This window comes from Dromiciops gliroides, chromosome 2 (assembly GCF_019393635.1).
Source record: "Dromiciops gliroides isolate mDroGli1 chromosome 2, mDroGli1.pri, whole genome shotgun sequence".
Taxonomy (NCBI): domain Eukaryota; kingdom Metazoa; phylum Chordata; class Mammalia; order Microbiotheria; family Microbiotheriidae; genus Dromiciops; species Dromiciops gliroides.
In genome coordinates this window covers 553928368-553946722 of record NC_057862.1, presented here as the reverse complement: position 1 = coordinate 553946722, position 18355 = coordinate 553928368, and the positions used below count along the sequence as shown (strand labels likewise).

General features: G+C 39.8%; 1 protein-coding gene across 1 annotated transcript; it reads left to right on the top strand.

Moving 5' to 3' along the window:
• Positions 1-5582: 5582 nt before the first annotated feature.
• Positions 5583-17035, top strand: LOC122744501 (cystatin-like). The gene is made up of 3 exons (XM_043990010.1): positions 5583-5965; positions 13939-14052; positions 16783-17035. Exons 1-3 carry the CDS (start codon positions 5738-5740, stop codon positions 16864-16866), a joined length of 426 nt encoding a protein of 141 aa, XP_043845945.1. The 5' UTR covers positions 5583-5737; the 3' UTR covers positions 16867-17035.
• Positions 17036-18355: the final 1320 nt, after the last annotated feature.

Below are 18355 nucleotides of genomic sequence, written 5' to 3'. Positions count from 1 at the left end.
GTCTGCCTAAGTTAGCTGTTCAAATGTTGTAGGATACAGACCACTGTCCTTCCTATGGAGGCTAAGGAGCTGTACAATGTAGCTGCCATATCTCATTCTCAGAAAAGAATGTGGGAAAACAAAGAGAAATGTATGGTTGATTTTCTAGTTTTAATTTGCAAATCTGGACCCATAAATATCCTCCTTACCATTGATGTCTAAACATGTGAAGTGAGCAAATATGTTGTGTTAATTTGGGAAGAACAAGAAACATTGAACAGCTGAATTAGTCTTTCCCCCCAAAATATTCAGTCCATCTGGGAACACTGTGTTATTCTCAGTTTTTCCAGAGACTTCAGAAGTTAGTCAGTGGATACTATAAAAAAAATAATAAACTTTTCCCGCTTTGATTACTGTTGGCAGGCTCTGTGTTTGGTGTCTGTGAGGACTACCTATATATGAGTATTAAAAGTTGTCTACAAGATTGAAGATAGGTAAGAATACCTCTTCTCCCTCCCCCATATATGCTCTGGCTAGAACACAGGCCATGAAGTACTGAGTCTGTATGCACTGGCCATTTCGGGAAAACCACGTAACTAAATAATGAAAACACTTGGTACTTTGGTATGATACACCAAGTCCTGGATGGTACACAGGTCCTTCCTCCACCCATAGATGCCACAGGTGGGAGCCAGGGTGTTACATCATTTCAAAGAAAGAAATAGCTTCTACAGCATTTTTTTAAACTTTAAATTCAAGGCGTGACAAGGAGCATTTCCTCCCTGAGCTTTTCTCAAGAAGTGATTGAGGGGTTACCTTTTTCTCACTGTGACAGAATGGCACTATGAGCAGATGGAGCTAAAGCAGGGGCTTTATTAAATGACCGTAGCATGAGTCTCGGGCCCCTGGTTATATTTTCTGTTGTGAAAATGGATACCTTGATTTGCTTGAGGCCCCCCTCCCCCAGTTATCCAGTTAACTAGAAGAATTATATAAGGATTGGTTATCTTGGGTTGATATACTAACAACCCTTTGTAGTAACCAAGAGTAAACCCCACTTTAAAGCCAATTGAGCACATACAAGTTGTAAAGCAGACCCTGAGCCATTAGGCAGTTTATGGACCTAAAGGAAGCACCCTCATCTCTAAGGACTCCCCTAACTTTGGTTATTGGGCTCTCAGAATTATCCTGTTTTTGGAGACATCTCCTTAATGAAGCCTTGAACTATGGACTTTTTATCTGATTTATGTATCAAAGGGTCTTACACCTAAAACTCTGAATTCCCTCTCCCCTTGGAGATGGGGATCATTGACTCATTTCTTTCTAAGTCCACCATTCTCCCCCAAATTCCTTATTTTCCTTTGTTCAAAAGATATGTAAACTCTCCCCATCCATTACTTGGTGGGCTGTCAGTATAGGCAGGCAGTCCCAATGTGCATGTTTTACGTCCCTGCTTAATTACAAGAAAACCAAAACCAAGAATACCTTTCTTTTCTTTTTTAAATTGTCAGTTATTTTATTGTTTGGCTCACTTGCTTTAAGATCTCTAATAATAAGGAACTTATTGTTCCCATCATATATTTTTCATAATAACAAACATTTTATTTAGAGTTTTGAGGTCCAAATTTTATCCCTTCTTCCCTCCCTCCAGTCCTCCTTCCCTGATGTGATAAGCAATCAGATATTGGTTATACATGTGTATTTATGTAAAATATGACAATATTAGTAATTTTGTATGAGAAAATAAAATAATGATAGAATAAAAGAAAAAATGAAAGAAAGTGAAAATAGCATGCTTCAATCTGTGTTCAATCAATAAGTTCTTTCTTTGGAGATGGATAGTATGCTTTATAATTGATCTTTTGGGATTGTCTTGGATCACTGTATTCCTGAGAATAGCAAAGTCATCTACAATTCATCAAACAATTTTGCTGTTATTGTGTACAACATTCTTCTGGTTCTGTTCACTTCACTACACATCACTTCACGGATGTCTTTCCAGGCCTTTCTGAAATCATCCTGTTTTTCATTTCTTATTCCACAATAATATTCATCACAATCATATAACACAGCTTGTTTAGGCATTCCCCAATTGACGGTTATTCCTGTGATTTCCAATTCTTAGCCACCACAAAAAGAGCTGCTATAAATACTTTTGTACAAATAGGTCTTTTTTCTCTCTTTTGAGATGTCTTTGGGATATAAACCTAGAAATGATATTGCTGGATGAAATTGTATGCACAGTTTGATAGCCCTTTGGGCACAGTTCCAACTTTCTCTCCAGAACAGATAGATCTGTTCACAATTCCACCAACAGTGGATTAGCACCCCAGTTTTCTCATATTTCCTCCAACATCCAATATTTTTTGTTATATTTGCCATTCTGATGGGTGTAAGGTGATACCTCAGATTTGTTTACATTTGCATTTCTCTAATGAATAGTGATATAGAGCATTTTTATATGACTATAGATAACTTTGATTTCATTGTCTGAAAATTGCCTGGTCATATCCTTTGACCATTTATGAATTTGGGAATGATTTGTATTTTTTGAAATTTGACTCAGTTTTCTATGTATTTGAAAAATGAGACCTTGATCAGAGATAGTTGTTTTGAAAATTCTTTCCCTGTTTTCTGCTTTCTTTATAGTCTTGGTTATATTAGTCTGGTTGTATGAAAGCTTTTTAATGTAATATAATCAAAATTATCTATTTTACATTTTGTATTGCTCTCTATATCCTCTTTGTTCCTAAATTCTTCCCCTGTCCATAAATTTGGCAGATAACTATTCAATGCTCTCTTAATGTGCTTATTGTATTAGCCTTCATGTGTAAATCATGTACCCATTTTTTTTTGTTTTGTTTTGTTTTGTTTTGTTTTTTTTGCAGGGCAATGAGGGTTAAGTGACTTGCCCAGGGTCACACAGCTAGTAAGTGTCAAGTGTCTGAGGCCGGATTTGAACTCAGGTACTCCTGAATCCAGGGCCGGTGCTTTACCACTGTGCTATCTAGCTGCCCCCTCATGTACCCATTTTGATCTTATTTTAGTATATGGTGTGAGATGTTGGTCTATATCAAGTTTCTGCCATACTGTTTTCTAGTTTTCCCATCAGTTTTTGTCAAATAATGAGTTTTTGTTCCCAAACCTTGGATCTCTGGGTTGATAATATATTAGGTGAATATAGTCATTTACTATAGTGTAATTTGTACCTATTCTATTTCTCTGATTGACCTCTTTATTCCTTAGCCACTACTAAATTGTCTTGACAATTACTGTTAACCTGTGTCTTAAAGAAAGAAAGGATCTTTAGGAAGTTTAGAGATGGGAGTCGATGCGCAATTCAGATGTGAGACAGTGTCAAAGCAAAGAAGATGGAAAGTTTCATGTGAGGAAAGGAGGAAAGGCTAGCTTGGCTGGATCTTAAAGTGAGCAGTAGGAAGTAACACCCAATGAAGCAGGAAACATAGATTAAGGTTAGGTTTTATACAACTTTAAAAATTAAACTCATTTTCATTGATTGGTTGGTTAATTGATTAATTGGTTGGAGGCCAGATTGATTTCAAGATTTATCTAATGTCACACAGGTAAGAAGTAGAGGAGGTAGAATTTGGATGCAAGTCCTTTGACTGAAATGCACTCTCTGCTGCATTACTTTGCAGCCTCCCAAATAGGGTAAATGCTAGAAGATTTTATTGTGATACAGAGTGAATAAAGCAGACCTCAAGTACACAATAAGAAAACAACTGTGCCTATAATTATATAAAGTAAACTTGAAGAATCAATCAATCAACAAGTAGTTATAAAGTGCCTACTATGATCCAGGCACTATGCTATGAACTGGGATCAGTGAGTTGGAGAGGGTTGGTACTAACTTGGAAACTGTTCTTTTAAAATCATGTAAATAAAGTATAAGGTTGCATGAAGTGTAGCGTCAAGAAACATTTATTTCCTTTCCATGTGTCAGGCACTGGCCTGTAATACAGTCCTGGTGCCCCAGGAAAACTGGCTCATGAATAGCCCTCTATTAAAGAATTAAGTCGAACACAGTGTAGTCAGAGTTAGAAGTAAAGTTGTTTTTTTGGCTTAAGAGGATGTGTCCAGGAGGAAAGTCAAGAGCTTTGATCTCCCTGTACCAGAAGAAGGAAGTCACTTTTATAGAGCCAGGGGGTGGGGGTGGGGGGGTTTGCAATGATAATCCTGACCTTTGGGGTTATCTCTGTTTCCTTCCTCCAGCCAGGTCTTAGACTCACCTAACACTAGGGTTCCTGCCCTCAACTTTTATAGTCCCTTCCTTCCTCCATATGTCTGTCCTGATATCTAGTTGATCAATCTAAACTTTTTCTTGTAGATCAATCATTTTTCACAGGAAGAGCTTCCTAGGCCCTCCTGCATCTTAGATTTTGTTTCTCACAGGAAAAACCCCTTCTAATTGATTCTAAGCCCATGTAACATGGAGCATAGTAGGTGCTTAATATGTAGAGAAGGGAAGGAATAAGCATTTTTATGGTGCCTACTATGTACCAGGTAGTGTACTAAAAGCTTAAGAAATATTATCTTGAGGCAGCTAGGAGGCAAAGTGGATAAAGCACCAGCCCTGGAATCAAGAGGACCTGAGTTCAAATCCAGCCTGAGACACTTGACAGTTACTAGCTGTGTGTCCTTGGGCAAGTCACTTAACCCTCATTGCCCTGCCAAATATACAGATAGATAGATAGAGATATATAGATGTATATATATATATATATATATACACACAAAAAAAAAACAACCCCATATATTATACACAAACACACACACACAAAATTCGGTCCTCACAAAGGAAGGTAGGCATTGCTTTTATCCTTATCTTATAGCTGAGAAAACTGTAACAGACATTAAGTGACTTGCCCAGCATCGCACAGCTTAGTATGTAAGGCCATATTTGAACTGGGTCTCCCTGGCCCCAAATGCTAATTAACTGACAGCATTCCAGATAGAGGAAAAGACAAAAGACACCATGCCTGAGCTCCAGAAACTGAAACTGTCATGAAGGAAACAAGAAATAAAAGAAAAACATGTATGTGCAACATACATACAGTGTAAAGAGAAGTAATCTCAATCGATTGGGTAGGAGATGAGTGGGGAGGAAACAAAACAAAAAAGCCACTTGGCCTTTCAGGTGAAACAGGAAGGAAGCTCAGAAAGCCAAGGGCCTTCACTCTCTGAACTTAATTTACTTCCTTGTTCTCTGTATCTTGTAGGGACTCCATCAGGAGTTTTGTGGAATTGGATGAAACAAAATCTGTCCCCAAAGAGTGTATGAATAAACAACAATTTACTTACAATTACATAATAATAAAAATGGATAATAAATGCTTGCCAAATGAAAACTAAAACAATTTAAAAGAAAGTTTTTTAAAGGATGTCCTAAAAGGGAAAGATCTGGAAATCACTCCCAACCTCCCACCCTGCCCGCTCTGTTTGGGCCCAGTATCTCGTTGCAGCACCTGCTCTGCCAGCTTTCCTTCCACTAGGCACAGCTGTGTTTGACAGAAAGGGGAGGGAGGAGGAGCCTACGCAGGGGCGGAGCCGAGCTGGGGGAGAAGTCAGGAGAGAAGGTATTTCTATGGAGCCTGGCAGGGTTCCAAAGCATTTCGCAGCCGCTTGTTCCTCAGAGAAGCAAATCTGAGAACTCCCCTGCCTACCAGCCTGCCTGCGTGCCTGCCTGCCTCACTGCTTGCCTGATTGCCTGCCTGCCTGCGCACCCCTGGTTGCCACGATGGCCGCCCCCCGATCTTTCCTGCTGCTGCTGCCACTGCTGCTGCTCGCCCTGGTCTTCACTGTCTACGCCGACCATCCTCCCCACCTCATCGGTGGCCTCTCCGAGGCCAACGAGAACGAGGAGGGAGTGCAGCAAGCTCTGAATTTCGCCATGACTGAATTTAACCGGGGCACCAACGACAAGTACGGCAGCCGAGTATTCCGGGTGTTGCGAGTCAGAAAACAGGTCCGTGCAGGGCTCTCCACTCCTACCCAGTCCCCGGGGCCAGAGCGGGCGGGCGGGCTGGGTCATCCGGAGGCACGCCCAGGAGCTGGAGCTAAGGTTCACTCCCCCAAGCCTCACCCTCCTCCTTGGCTCCCTCTCTTAGGTCGGCTCCAGCCGCTGGGATCTGGGCAAGGATCGGGGGCAGCAGAAGTGTTCTCCAAACCATCCCGGTGGTCGGACACTGAGCCCTCCACTACAGATGGTTTGTTGGCCATCTCCCCAGTGATCTCGGGCAAGGGTCTCTGCCCAGCTGAGACCTGAGCTTGCCATGAGACCTTCCAGGTCGGGGACCCTCAGTTGGGCATTGTGCATTTTAAATATGTAAACTTATGTGGGTATATGTGTTTATGTATATGTGTGTGTGCGTTTCTGTAAATACGTGAATATTTCTTATATATGTATTTTCCTATATCTGTGTGCATATACATGTATATGTATTTCATGTACAAACGTGTGCCTACCAAATATATGCATATCTGTATGCATACACGTATGTGCACAACTATCCATATGTGTCTCGAGACACAGATATAGTCTTAAGGTTGGGAACTGTATCCCTGCTTTTCTTTGTATTCTAACCCCTTAGTTACCTAGAATTTATTAAGCACCTACTATATGCCAAACACTATACTAAATTCTAGTGTCTGGCGATTAGTAGGCAGGTAATTGCTTCTTGACTTCTCCATGCAGCTTTACAATTTAGTCACTTTCTGTTTGTTAAAAGGAGAAAGGGGGGGGGGGCAACTAGGTGGCCCAGTGGATAAAGCAAGGGCCCTGGATTCAGGATTAACTGAGTTCAAATTCGGCCTCAGACACTTGACTTTTACTACCTGTGTGACCTTGGGCAAGTCACTTAACCCTCATTGACCTACCAAAAAAAAAAAAAGGAGAAAGGGGCATATGCTTTTCTTTGTAACTACAAACCCTGTCCACCTTGTTCATCTCAGTGCTTACCACAGTGTTTGGTTCTTAGTATATACTATATAATACTCACACCCAGGGTGTCCCAAAAATCGTAGTTTAGTTTTAAACTATTAAAATAGACACTGTTTCATTATGATTGGCTTCCTTTGCAAGTCTGTGCGTTTTACTTCATGCACTTAAAAAACATTATTCTGAGGAAAGGTCACTAGGCTTCAACAGCTAGAAGGATCCTTAAAACATAACAAAACTATAGGTTAAGGAACCCCGATTTATGTGGTGGATTGAGCTCTGCCCCTTGTCCTGTGTTGGGTAAATACAAACAAATGCTTTCTCCCTCCCCTACCTACCATCCTTTTCTGCTGTCATTTGGATGAAAAGTATAAGTGAGGCAGTTTGTATTGGCTGAGTTCAGGAAGTGGAAGACCAAGTGTGCTTTCCTCTTTGCTGTTTAACATGACAGATGGTGTTCTATGCGCCACAGGGGATCCACTGGGAATATTTATTCTTGAGATGTAATGCATTCTTCTCCATCCCCCAGGCTGTGATGGGAGCCAAATTTGTGACTAAACAGACCAAGTAACTTTCCACTGTGAGTTTGGGGAGTCTGAATAAAATATAATGCCATTGATGCAGTGCTTCTTGGGACTAACCAACACCCTATTGTTATGGATGTTACACTAGTTCAGTAATGGGCAGAATAACTCTTAGTCTGCAAGGCCATTGCAGGTGTTAACTAGTATCTTATCTTCACTTTTTAATCTTTGTTTTTTAAAGTCCAGAGGAAAACTCAAACTAGGTGTTCTTTGGCACCTAAGATCTCCTCACATTTTTTAAGCTACCTAAAAGCTACCTCTGTTTTCTCATCTTTAAAATTAGGAAGTTGCAATAGATAAACTTTAAGGTTCTTTCAGTTTCTGAATATATATTATTCCTGGCTGATTCTCTTTCCTATTGTACCCAAGCACACACTAGATCAGAAAAAATGCTTCATTGCCTAATGGCCAAAATTCACCTCTGGCAAATGATACTCTCTAATGAAAGACCCATTTGTCAGACATTATTACCCTGGGATGGCCCATGTCTCTATCTTACTTCAGGAATTGGCATTGCTTTTAATTACAGGCTAGGAATTCTAAGTTGATTGGACATTAGAAGGGCACAGTAAAAAAAAAAAAAGTTGGGTTTTTTGTTTGTTTTTTTATCCCCCTCCCTTGTCTTTTCCTCTCAAAGGTTATTCTGCTCTGCTCTGAAGAAATGGTTAGACTTTGGGCAGGGTTAGGGTTGCCTAATATTATATGGGCCTTAGGCACAAGGCTTCTGGGTTGGTGTTTTGTATATGTGTTTGTGTGTGAGAGAGATTACTTAAGATCTCTTTAATGAGAATGGCATTGTTTTGAGGGATCAATTTGACATGGAATTTCAGGCTTGAAAGCTTTAAAACTTCAATTTTTCTGGGCTTTCGAGGCTTGTACCAAAGGTCACCCAGACTGTTTTACCTTAGAAATATCCACAATATTGGTGTCATTTCCTGTACTCATCTGAAAAGGAGACAATATCTTGGGTCAAGCATACATCATTCACTAAGCGTAGTAGTATGTTTTATTGTGATTGTTTCAACATGCTGAAAGTAGTTTCTAGGTGTGTCCTTTTTACAAGGTGCTACAAGTTTCTGTAGGCCAGAATCCTGATCTAGTAAGCAATAACATCAGACATTTTTAAGGTACTTTGAGATTTGCAAAGCACTTTGCAACTATTATCTCATTTGAGCACATTTATAGCATTTTAAAGTTTATAGACTCACAGAATCTTAGAGATGTGTTAAGGGCTAAAATTCTACCTAGTCTAAAATATCTAATGAGTGGTCACCAATAAATTACAAGCTTTAGTAAGAGTTAGGCTTTTAAGCATTTATTAAGGAGAATAAGAATTTGGTAAAGAGAGAGAGAAAGGCTTAGATTCCTACCTATTAAAGGGAAAGTACATTTCTAGCTCCCTTCTCCGCCAGAGTCCCCAGGAAAGAGCGTCAGAGCGAGCACCAGTCTCTTCCTTCCTCCTCCCACTAGCCCACCTCACTTCCTGACACCAAAGAAAAGACTCCTGGTCTTGCCCTCAAAGACCTTCGCTTCATGGGCAGAACTCTTCTACAGTAAGTCTCCAGCAGGTGGCGTTATTCCAATCGTTACAGTTGGAAGGGACAAAAGAAGCTGCCTAGTACAGCCTCTTTCTGAACAAGAATCTCCCCTATAGCATCCTTGACCATGAGTGAGTGAAATATCATTTACTGGGTTGCCACCTGCCAAGTATTGTGCTAGTTGTTGAGGATACAGCCCTGCTCTCAAAAAGTTTACAAATGAATGGATAGGGTTGGGATAGAATTTTGCTCTTGGAGTGTCACAGGAATGGTAAGCATCCATAAGCTTCCATAGGATGCTTCTATAAACAGTGAAAGTATGGGGGGTATTTTCTGGTGACAGTGCCAAGACTGGTCTGGGGGAGCAGGGTGGATCAATGTTAAGCATGATCTGGGGCTAGTTAGATAGATTGCCTTAGAGTTCCCATTCTCTTACCCATCAGAGCAGGTCAGCCAGGGACAGAATTCCAAGGCCCCCTAGATTTGCTCTCCACACTGTCTCCTGAGGTCTAATGCTGAGGTGGAGTTTTTTATTCTCTGCTTAGAAACTTCCTGTGAGGGAAAACCATATACTCCGTCCATTACCCTTTTGAATAGATGACCTGGGATAGCTAGATGGCACAGTGGATTGAAGACTGGGCTTAGAATCAGAAAAACTGATCTTTTATTCAAATCCAGCCTCAGATTGCACTTAAGAGCTAGGTGACCCAGCCAAGTCACTTCACCCTATTTGCCTCAGTTTCTTCATTTGTCAAATGTACTAGAGAAGGTAATGGTAAATCACTCCAGTATCTTTGCCATGAAAACCCCTAATAGGATCACAGATTTGGGTACAACTGAAAGGACTAAACCTGATCTGAACAGGTTACTTCATCCTTGGGTCTTGTTTTCCTCATCAGTAGAAAAAATAAGTAGGTTAAAGTAGATGACCTCTCAGGTCTCCTTGGCTTTAAATCTGTGATCTTAACCCTAAATTTGCCTCTTTGCAACTTCTACCTATGTTTTCCTTCAGGCAAAAGTCAGACAACAAGCTTTTGTTGCAAATGCCTGTGTGCTCAGCATTCCAGCACTGGAGAGACAAAGAAAGTTTTTAAAAGTCTGTCTTCTCAAGGAGCTCACAGTTAAATGGGGGAAACAGCATGCAGATAACTATGAACAATATATATCCTGTTTGTTGACCTGGAGTGGAAAGAGCCTAGAGGCAAGAGAACCAATCTGTAGGCCATTACAAATTGCATTACTCAGCACAATCTTGTAAATTAGGTACCTGTTAACCCCATTTTAAACATTAGGTAATGGGGTTCTTGGAGATGACATCATTTGTCCCAGGTCACCCAGCTGCTAAAGTAGGTGAATCTTGGAACTTCAAGCCAGGCCTCTTGGCCAAGGCCAGAGACTTTAGTAGTGGAAATTCTTTGTAGTGGAAAGTCTGTTAGAACTACAGTCAGGAGACACCCGGGTTAAGATCCCAGCTTTGATGCTTACTAGTTTTGTGACCCTAGGTGAATCACTTTACCTCCGTGGGCCTCAGTTTCCTCATTGGTCTAATGTGGAATTGAGCTGGATGATAGTTTCTTCTTGCTCCAAATACTGTAACCCTAGGAAACAACAAGTCCAGGTGCTGGGGAGGTTTAAAATAGATTTGGAAAACTTGGGGTTCATTTAGCTAAAATTGAGAAATTTCCCACACTTGGGTAATTGATTTTTATGGGCCTAGGTGTGGCCGTGTGGGATTTTAACCACCCTTTTAAAGCCCTAGCTATGAAAGGAACTTTGTGATTCTGTGTTTTTCAGAACTCCTTGGTACAATGACTCAAAAGTAGAGGATCTCAAAAGAGTTACAGCAAGAAGCAACCTTAGGAACCATCTCTTCTGTCCCTCGTTTTACAACAGGCTCTAAATCACAAATACATATAAAGGTTGTCTAGTCCAGCCTCCAGATTTTACAGATGAAAAAAGTGAGTGGTGAAGAAAATTGCCCAGGGTCACCTACATGTCAAGTAAAAAACCAAGTCCTGATTCCATCTCCTCAAGGGCTCTAAATGATATCCCCCTGACTGTGCTATGTCTCTCCCAAGTACCTTGCATAAAGCCAATATGTCTGACTGTATTTGTTTTATAAAGCCTTTTGTTTTTGTTTTGTTTGGGGGTTTTTTTGGTGAGGCAATTGGGGTTAAGTGACTTGCCCAGGGTCACACAGCTAGTAAGTGTCAAGGGTCTGAGGCCAGATTTGAACTCGGGTCCTCCCGAATCCAGGGCTGGTGCTCTATCCATTGTGCCACCTAGCTGCCCCTATAAAGCCTTTTGTAAGCGTTTTTGTTTATAAGGAGCCAAATTTCTTTCCCCTCAGAAACCCAGAATAAGCTTTGGATGAACAATGGAGTGCTGGCCTTGAAGAGCTTTGCATATATGACCATTTGTGTGTGGGTATTTCTGGTCCATCTAAAGTTATTTAAAGTATAATTATCTACTACATAGAGGATCACAAATTTCACCATAAATTTCCCTCCATATCATCCTAACTGCCTTGTAGGCTAGAAGACTACAAAATGTAACTAAGATTCATTTGTTCCTTCAGGAAATCCTAGAAGACCTTGTTCAGCTTTATCTCAGACACTGACTTTGGGCAAGTTATCTCTTTTTTCTTAACTATAAAATGGAAATTTGAGCATTTCAAGTTACTCTTAGAAAGGCCTCATTTCTCAAGTAGTAACATGAGTCAAATGTATAAAAATACAAGTCATTCCCCAATTGATAAATTGTCAAAGGATATGAACAGGCAGTTTGCAGACAAAGGAATCAAAGCTATCTATAATAATATTAAAAATGCTCTAAATTACCATTGATCAGAGAAATTCAAATTAATACGACTCTAAGTTACCACTTTAGAGAGTGGCTAATATGAAAAACAAAATGGAAATATACGATGTTAGAAAGAATGTGGGAAAACTGGCATGCTACACCATCCTTGGTGGAGTTCTGAACAGATCCAACACTTGTGGAGGGCAATTTGGAGCTATGACCAAAGGGTTATAAAACTGTTCATACCCCTTGCTCCAGCATTACCACCGCTAGGTTTATATTCCAAAGACATCCAACAAATGAGTAAAGGACCTATTTGTACAAAAATGTTTATGGCAGCTATTTTGTGGTGGCTAAGAATTAGATATCAAAGGGATGCCCATCAGTTGGGGAATAGCTAAAAAAGCTTTGGTATATGATTGTAATGGTATAGTATTGTGCCCTAAGAAATGACGAACAGGATAATTTCAGAAAAACCTCGAAAGACATCCATGAAGTAATGTAGAACGAAGTGAACAAAACCAGGAGAACATTGTATACAGTAACAGCAGTATTGTCTGATGATGAATTGTAGATGACTTTGCTATTCTCAGCAATACAGTGATATAAGACAACCCCAAAGAACTAGTGATGAAGCACACTATCCACCTCCAGAGAAAGAATTGATAGTGATTGAAAACAGACTGAAACATGCGATTTTACACTTTTTCTTCCTTTTTCTTTTATTTGAGGCTTCTTATAGAAAATTACTAATATAAAAATGCCTTATGTAAATTCACATGTATAACCTATATCTGCTTACTGCCTCAGGGAGGGGGGAGGGATAGAGTTTGGAACTCAAAACTTTAAATAAAAGTGTTTATTAAAATTTAAAAACCCTAAGTCTAAATAGCAGGGCAGGGGCAGCTAGATGGTGCAGTGGATAGAGCACCAGCCCTGGAGTCAGGAGTACCTGAGTTCAAATCTGGCCTCAGACACTTAACACTTACTAGCTGTGTGACCCTAGGCAAGTCACTTAACCACAATTGCCTCACTAAAAAAAAAAAAAAAATTAATAAATAGCAATAAATAGCAGGGCAATTGCTATTCTATATTAGTAGAAGAAAATTTCATACCAGGAACTCCTCATATCTTTATTATTAAAAATAAAAACCTGCATAATTTCTTTAGTATCATTAGGAAGTAAAACATTCTATCTATTAAAAATAGATTTTCTTGAAAATAGAATCTTACTCCAGGAGGGAGTAAGCTCCTTGAGACAGGGGCTATTTTTGTTCTCCCTTGTACCCCCAGCACCTGTAAGGGTACCTTAAGAATACATGAGGTTGGGGAAGCTAGGTGGTGCAGTGGATAGAGCACTGGCCCTGGATTCAGGAGGACCTGAGTTCAAATCCGGCCTCAGACACTTAACAATTACTAACTGTATGACCCTGGGCAAGTCACTTAACCCCAATTGCCTCACCAAAAAAAAAAAAAAAGAATACATGAGATATTTAGTACATGATGTTGTGAGAATATTATTACCAGGGACCCCCTGTTGAACGAGCATGGGGTGACCTTTCCAAGGTCGATTCAGCATCTGGAAGTTACCTCACAATTCATGGACCACCTTCAAGTCATGTCTATCAATGGACTTGAATGCTACCAGCCAAATATCTTGGAGCTGTGGGTATAGGGACGTCCCCTCTTCCTGTCCCACAGGAAGCTTCCATTAGCGAAGATTTAGGATTTTTCTCTTGGTAGCATGATCTGCTAGGTGAAGGCAGCTTTTTTTCTCTCTCTCCCGCTTAAATCTTAGCTAGGAATGTGTTCTCTCTTTGCCAACTTCTAATATATTTTAATAAATGCTTAATGCCTAAACTGTTGCTGAAGCTTCTAATTTATAAGTAAATCCTAGCTAGATTACCCCACACTGGGGCGGCAGGTAAGGTGATTTAGTTTTACCAGTCACAAGGTGTTTAGTAAATGTTGAATTAATTACAGACATTATTGTTGGTGTGAATGTAAGATTTACCTCCAAACACAAGAATGTTAGAGAACTTTAGTTAAATTTCTGATTTGATTTCCTTACTAACAGATTGTGAGTGGTGTGAAATACTACTTTGATGTGGAGGTTCATCGAACAACCTGCAACAAGTCTGTAGCTGACCTTTCAAACTGCCCCTATCATGTGGACCCACCTCTGAAAAAGGTATGTGACTGAAAGAAACTGAGGCCCTTCATTTTGAAGGTGAATTGGTATTTTTGGTTTGTTTTTTTTTTTTGGGGGGGGGGAGAATTCCTTGAATCCAAAGAGGTGTTAGATCACTCTCTCAGATGTCCAGAGTGTGTTTATGTGGCATTGCAGAGAAGCTGGGGAGAAACATCAATAAAGGATGAGCCTTGGGGTCAGGCAGATTCACATTCAAGCTCTGCCTATGATAGCTGCTGGTTGTGCAACCATGGGGTAACTCTTAGATTAAGTGGCAGGCAAGTTACTGATCTATATCTCTAAAGGAATTTTCATGAATTTAGAGACTTAGACCTGAAAGGGACTTTTTAGGAAATCTATTCTAACACATTTATTTTAGCCTTAAGGAAACTGAGGCCTAGAAAGTTAAAGTAACCTGCCCCAAACCACACAGAAATGTGATGGCAGTTGGCACCTAAGCTGGTGCTGGTGGTTGCTGGAAGCTAGGGATCCCGGAAATACTAGTTATGGCAAAAAGACAAGAAATTAAGGCAACAACCATTGGCAAAGAGGAAGCACAGTTATCCTTCTACAGAAGTTAAGATGACTTCCTTGGAAGATCCAAGAGAATCAGTGAAGAAACTCATCTGGATAAGTCATAGCTTCAGTAAAATAGCTGAATACAAAAAAAAAAATCCCCAGAAGGTGACAGCCCTTTTCTCTATATGACTAACAAAAATTAAAAGAGGAAAAAAAAGAGAAATTCCCTTTAAAATAACTGCTTGAAGTAGCTGAAAGTTAGCCAAGACACACATAGTACTTATACAATGCTACAAGTCAGTCTTAAAAGAAATAAATTAAAGGTAGACCTAAAGAAATGGGGAGAGATAGAGGATTCATGCTTGGGGCATGGAAGTATGATAAAAAATAATGAAAATACCTAGGCTGGGGTGACTGGGGCTTTGTCTGGGGGAACAAAAGGATCCTGACAGTATCACCATAGAATAGACTTCAGCCTTTCCTCAGTCACTGCCTATCCTCTCCAGGTGAGAATGAGCCTTCTTTCAGGACAGAACAAAGAAAACACATTTTGACCTCATTCATGTCAACCATCTTGACCAAGTGCGTGATTTTAGTCTAAGGTTTACTCTTTGTTAATTAGGAAGGCAACCTCCTGGTTTGCCTGTGATTTATTTCCCCATAGAGTTACTTAATTCTTTAGCTAACTATTTCAATCTTCACTTTCCTTCAGATGTGAAACAGGGAACAGGAACTGTAGGATGGGTCTCATCACCTCACAGTCAGACCCATAATTTACCACCTGAAGTTCCAAAAAACACTATTTTCCTTATAGAAATAGTTCAGTTAGTGAAGCTTCCTTGCAGCTGTTCAAGTCCAAGTATGAGTCAGGCAATGGGCTAAGCCCTGGAGATACAGAGCCATTTTTTAAAATAAAGGCACTTTTGTGAAGGAGCTCACAGTCTAACAGAGGAGACAACATCCAAATAGCTGTGTGTATACAAGAGAAAGATCAATTGTAGGTAGTCAGTGGAGGGAAGACACTAAGATAAGAGGGATCTGGAAAGGCTTTTTACAGAACATTGGATTTTAGCTGAGGCTTAAAGGCACCAGAAATTGTTGCTGAGGAGGAAGACAGCTCCAGGCTTGGAAGACAGCCAGAGAATGTGTCCAGAATAAGGAGATAGGATGATCTCCTCTTCTGCCTTGTCTTTTTCTTGAGATCTTAGGCTTCCTTCTGCTTTTTCAGGGTTCTGGAGAGAGATTCTCTCTCTTGTCTTTACATCTTTCCTCTTCCCCACTCATTTGCTCAGAAGAGGTCTTGGTTAATAACACATTAACACTTAAGTTTAGCAACTCCCCTGGGAGGTAAAATTATCCCCATTTTACAGATGAGGAAGGTAAGGTTCTGAGATCTGATTTCCTAGTAACTTCCACATGGTTGTACAATCAGTCTCATAAGCTTTGGAAACAGCATTTGAACCCAAGTCTAACCAACTATGAGCTCAGTACTTCACCAGGCCAGAACAATTGTCTACTCCCATTATTCCTCCCTAAATGGACATCCCAAACACTCCATTCTAGGAACTTGTGAGAAATCAGGTCAGAAACAAAGATTCCTGTACCCAACCTGATACCCTTCTGTGTTAACAATGTCTTATTTTACATGTATTTAAGACAGGCTGTTTTGGAAAGGCAGAGCTAGGTTGTGGGTAGTACAAGGTGAAAACCATAGTACACAGCCTTCCTCATTCTCTAGCTTGACCATCATCTTTGCTAGAGGAAATAACACCTTCAGAAACAGAGTTTCCAGTCACTGTCATTGTGTACCACAGACCCAATTCCTCTGTACATGTATCCCTGTTTTCTTTCTTTTGATTAAAGAAAAGGAGAATTTTAAGGTGTACATGATTGATTGAAATAGATAGGAAGTCGGAAAGGATTTCCATAAGTGACTAATCCAGACTCAGCTTCAATATCCTTATCTGTAAAATGGAGATGATTTCTGTAGCAGCTAGCTCATAGGATAATGGAGGCTTAAATGAGTTGGTATTTGTAAAGCTCAGTTTGAGAACACACTCTGAAATTTAGGTAGTGATGAATTTGAATCATTATCCTATTTTCTGAAATGCTTGACTTATGTATCTATGGACAAGATAATTCTGGGTCTGTTTTTAAAATGTTTTTTTTTTTCTTCATGCTAATTGATGGTATTTTTTTTTCCCTTCTCAGCACTCCATCTGCCAGTTTGAGGTGTACACAGTTTCTTGGCTCAACCAAAATAGCCTTGTGAAGAATGAGTGCAGAGATGCCTAGGTGTATCCTTGAACACATCTGTGACCACTCTGATCTGCAGCTGATGTCTCTTTTTTAAAAAAAAGAGTTATAACAACAATTATTACCTAAGTATTAGTGTTGTGTAAGATAATGATGTAATGTCCTCCCTAAGCTGGCAAAAGGAAGAAATAAAGGCTTGTCAAAGTACCTTTTTGAATTACTAATTGGTTTCATGCTTAGACTTTCTCTGTGTGTTTTCCAAGCAGATTCTCAGAGATGAGAAGTTTTGAAACTTTTAAATTGTTTTAATAAAAGCAGTGGCAATTATTTTACCTTTAACAGGCAACAATTAGGACTAGAATAACTTTATAGTTTGTCCATAATGGTTTCCAGTGGGTAAGGCGCAAAAGAGTGGAGACTTAACTTTACTAATGAACAGTAGGAATCACAAGGATATTGAGGTTTGGGGGGGTTGTTTTCTCTTTTCTTTTCATTAATACACCTGCCCATCACTGGTTCTTGGCTTGAATCAAGGTTTCAGTGTCTCAGAATCATGGTATAAGGGTTATTTAGACGTCCCCTAATTCAATTCCTTACCTGGGGTAGGAGTTCCCTCCATAATATCCCTAGCAAGGATTTAAACACTTCTAGTTATTGAGTGGAAATCCTTGTAGTTTGTCCTAATGTGTACCCTGTTATAATTGTTACAATATTGTAATTTCTGATGTATTCCTCTGTATTGATTTTAGTTTTGCCCTTTACAAAACTAATCTTATTTTGAGATGACTGACATTTTCAAACATCTAAAGGGTCCTTGTTTGTGTTCCCCATCCATCTTCCCCCTCTTATACACACTAATCATATGTCCTCCAAGACTTACATATATGGCATATCAAGTCCTTGTGAATCCATGTGCTCTGTGTTGTCAGCATCCCTTATAAGATGTGCCTAAGCTGAAGAGCCATCTGGATGAGGTCTGCAAGATGCAGTGGAAATATCTCCCTTGCCCTGTGCAATATGTCCAGCTTAATAGCACCTTAGCTTTGAGTAATATGCCACATATACTTTCATTCTCTAAACTGATAAAAGTGTGGAACAAGATAATCCACTGGCAATTTCCTAGTCTTTCCCTAGAGTACCTAGAGTTGTTGATTTCCAAATCCTGTCTCTTGATACAGTTCTAAGATTGTTGGCCTAAGTCCAAAGGTTGGGGAAGTGATCAGTCTCCCTTGCCCAACATTTAGCGGCTAATGCTCTCCAAATTAATAGTTTTCTAGTAAACATTAAAAACTGCCCCTTGCCACACCATTAAAAGGTGAAAGCAAAACTCCATGCATAATATATGTATATTCATGTTTATACATTTTCCCCTATATGTCAAGTTTTGTTTTCAACTTTTAAACACATACACACATGCACATGAACATTTTAGTGGAAATTGTTGAAGGATATTAGTTAGATAGGATATGAATTCTAGCTAACCAGATCTCAGAAGTTTGAGGAATGTAGGGAGTATGAAAACTGCTAA

Bases quoted from the DNA above. Each gene is read 5' to 3' on its own strand.
- LOC122744501 (XM_043990010.1), top strand. From the start codon at position 5,738: ATGGCCGCCCCCCGATCTTTCCTGCTGCTGCTGCCACTGCTGCTGCTC. The intron at 5,966-13,938 runs GTCCGTGCAGGG...CCTTACTAACAG, and splicing joins TGTTGCGAGTCAGAAAACAG to ATTGTGAGTGGTGTGAAATA. The intron at 14,053-16,782 runs GTATGTGACTGA...TTCCCTTCTCAG, and splicing joins TGGACCCACCTCTGAAAAAG to CACTCCATCTGCCAGTTTGA.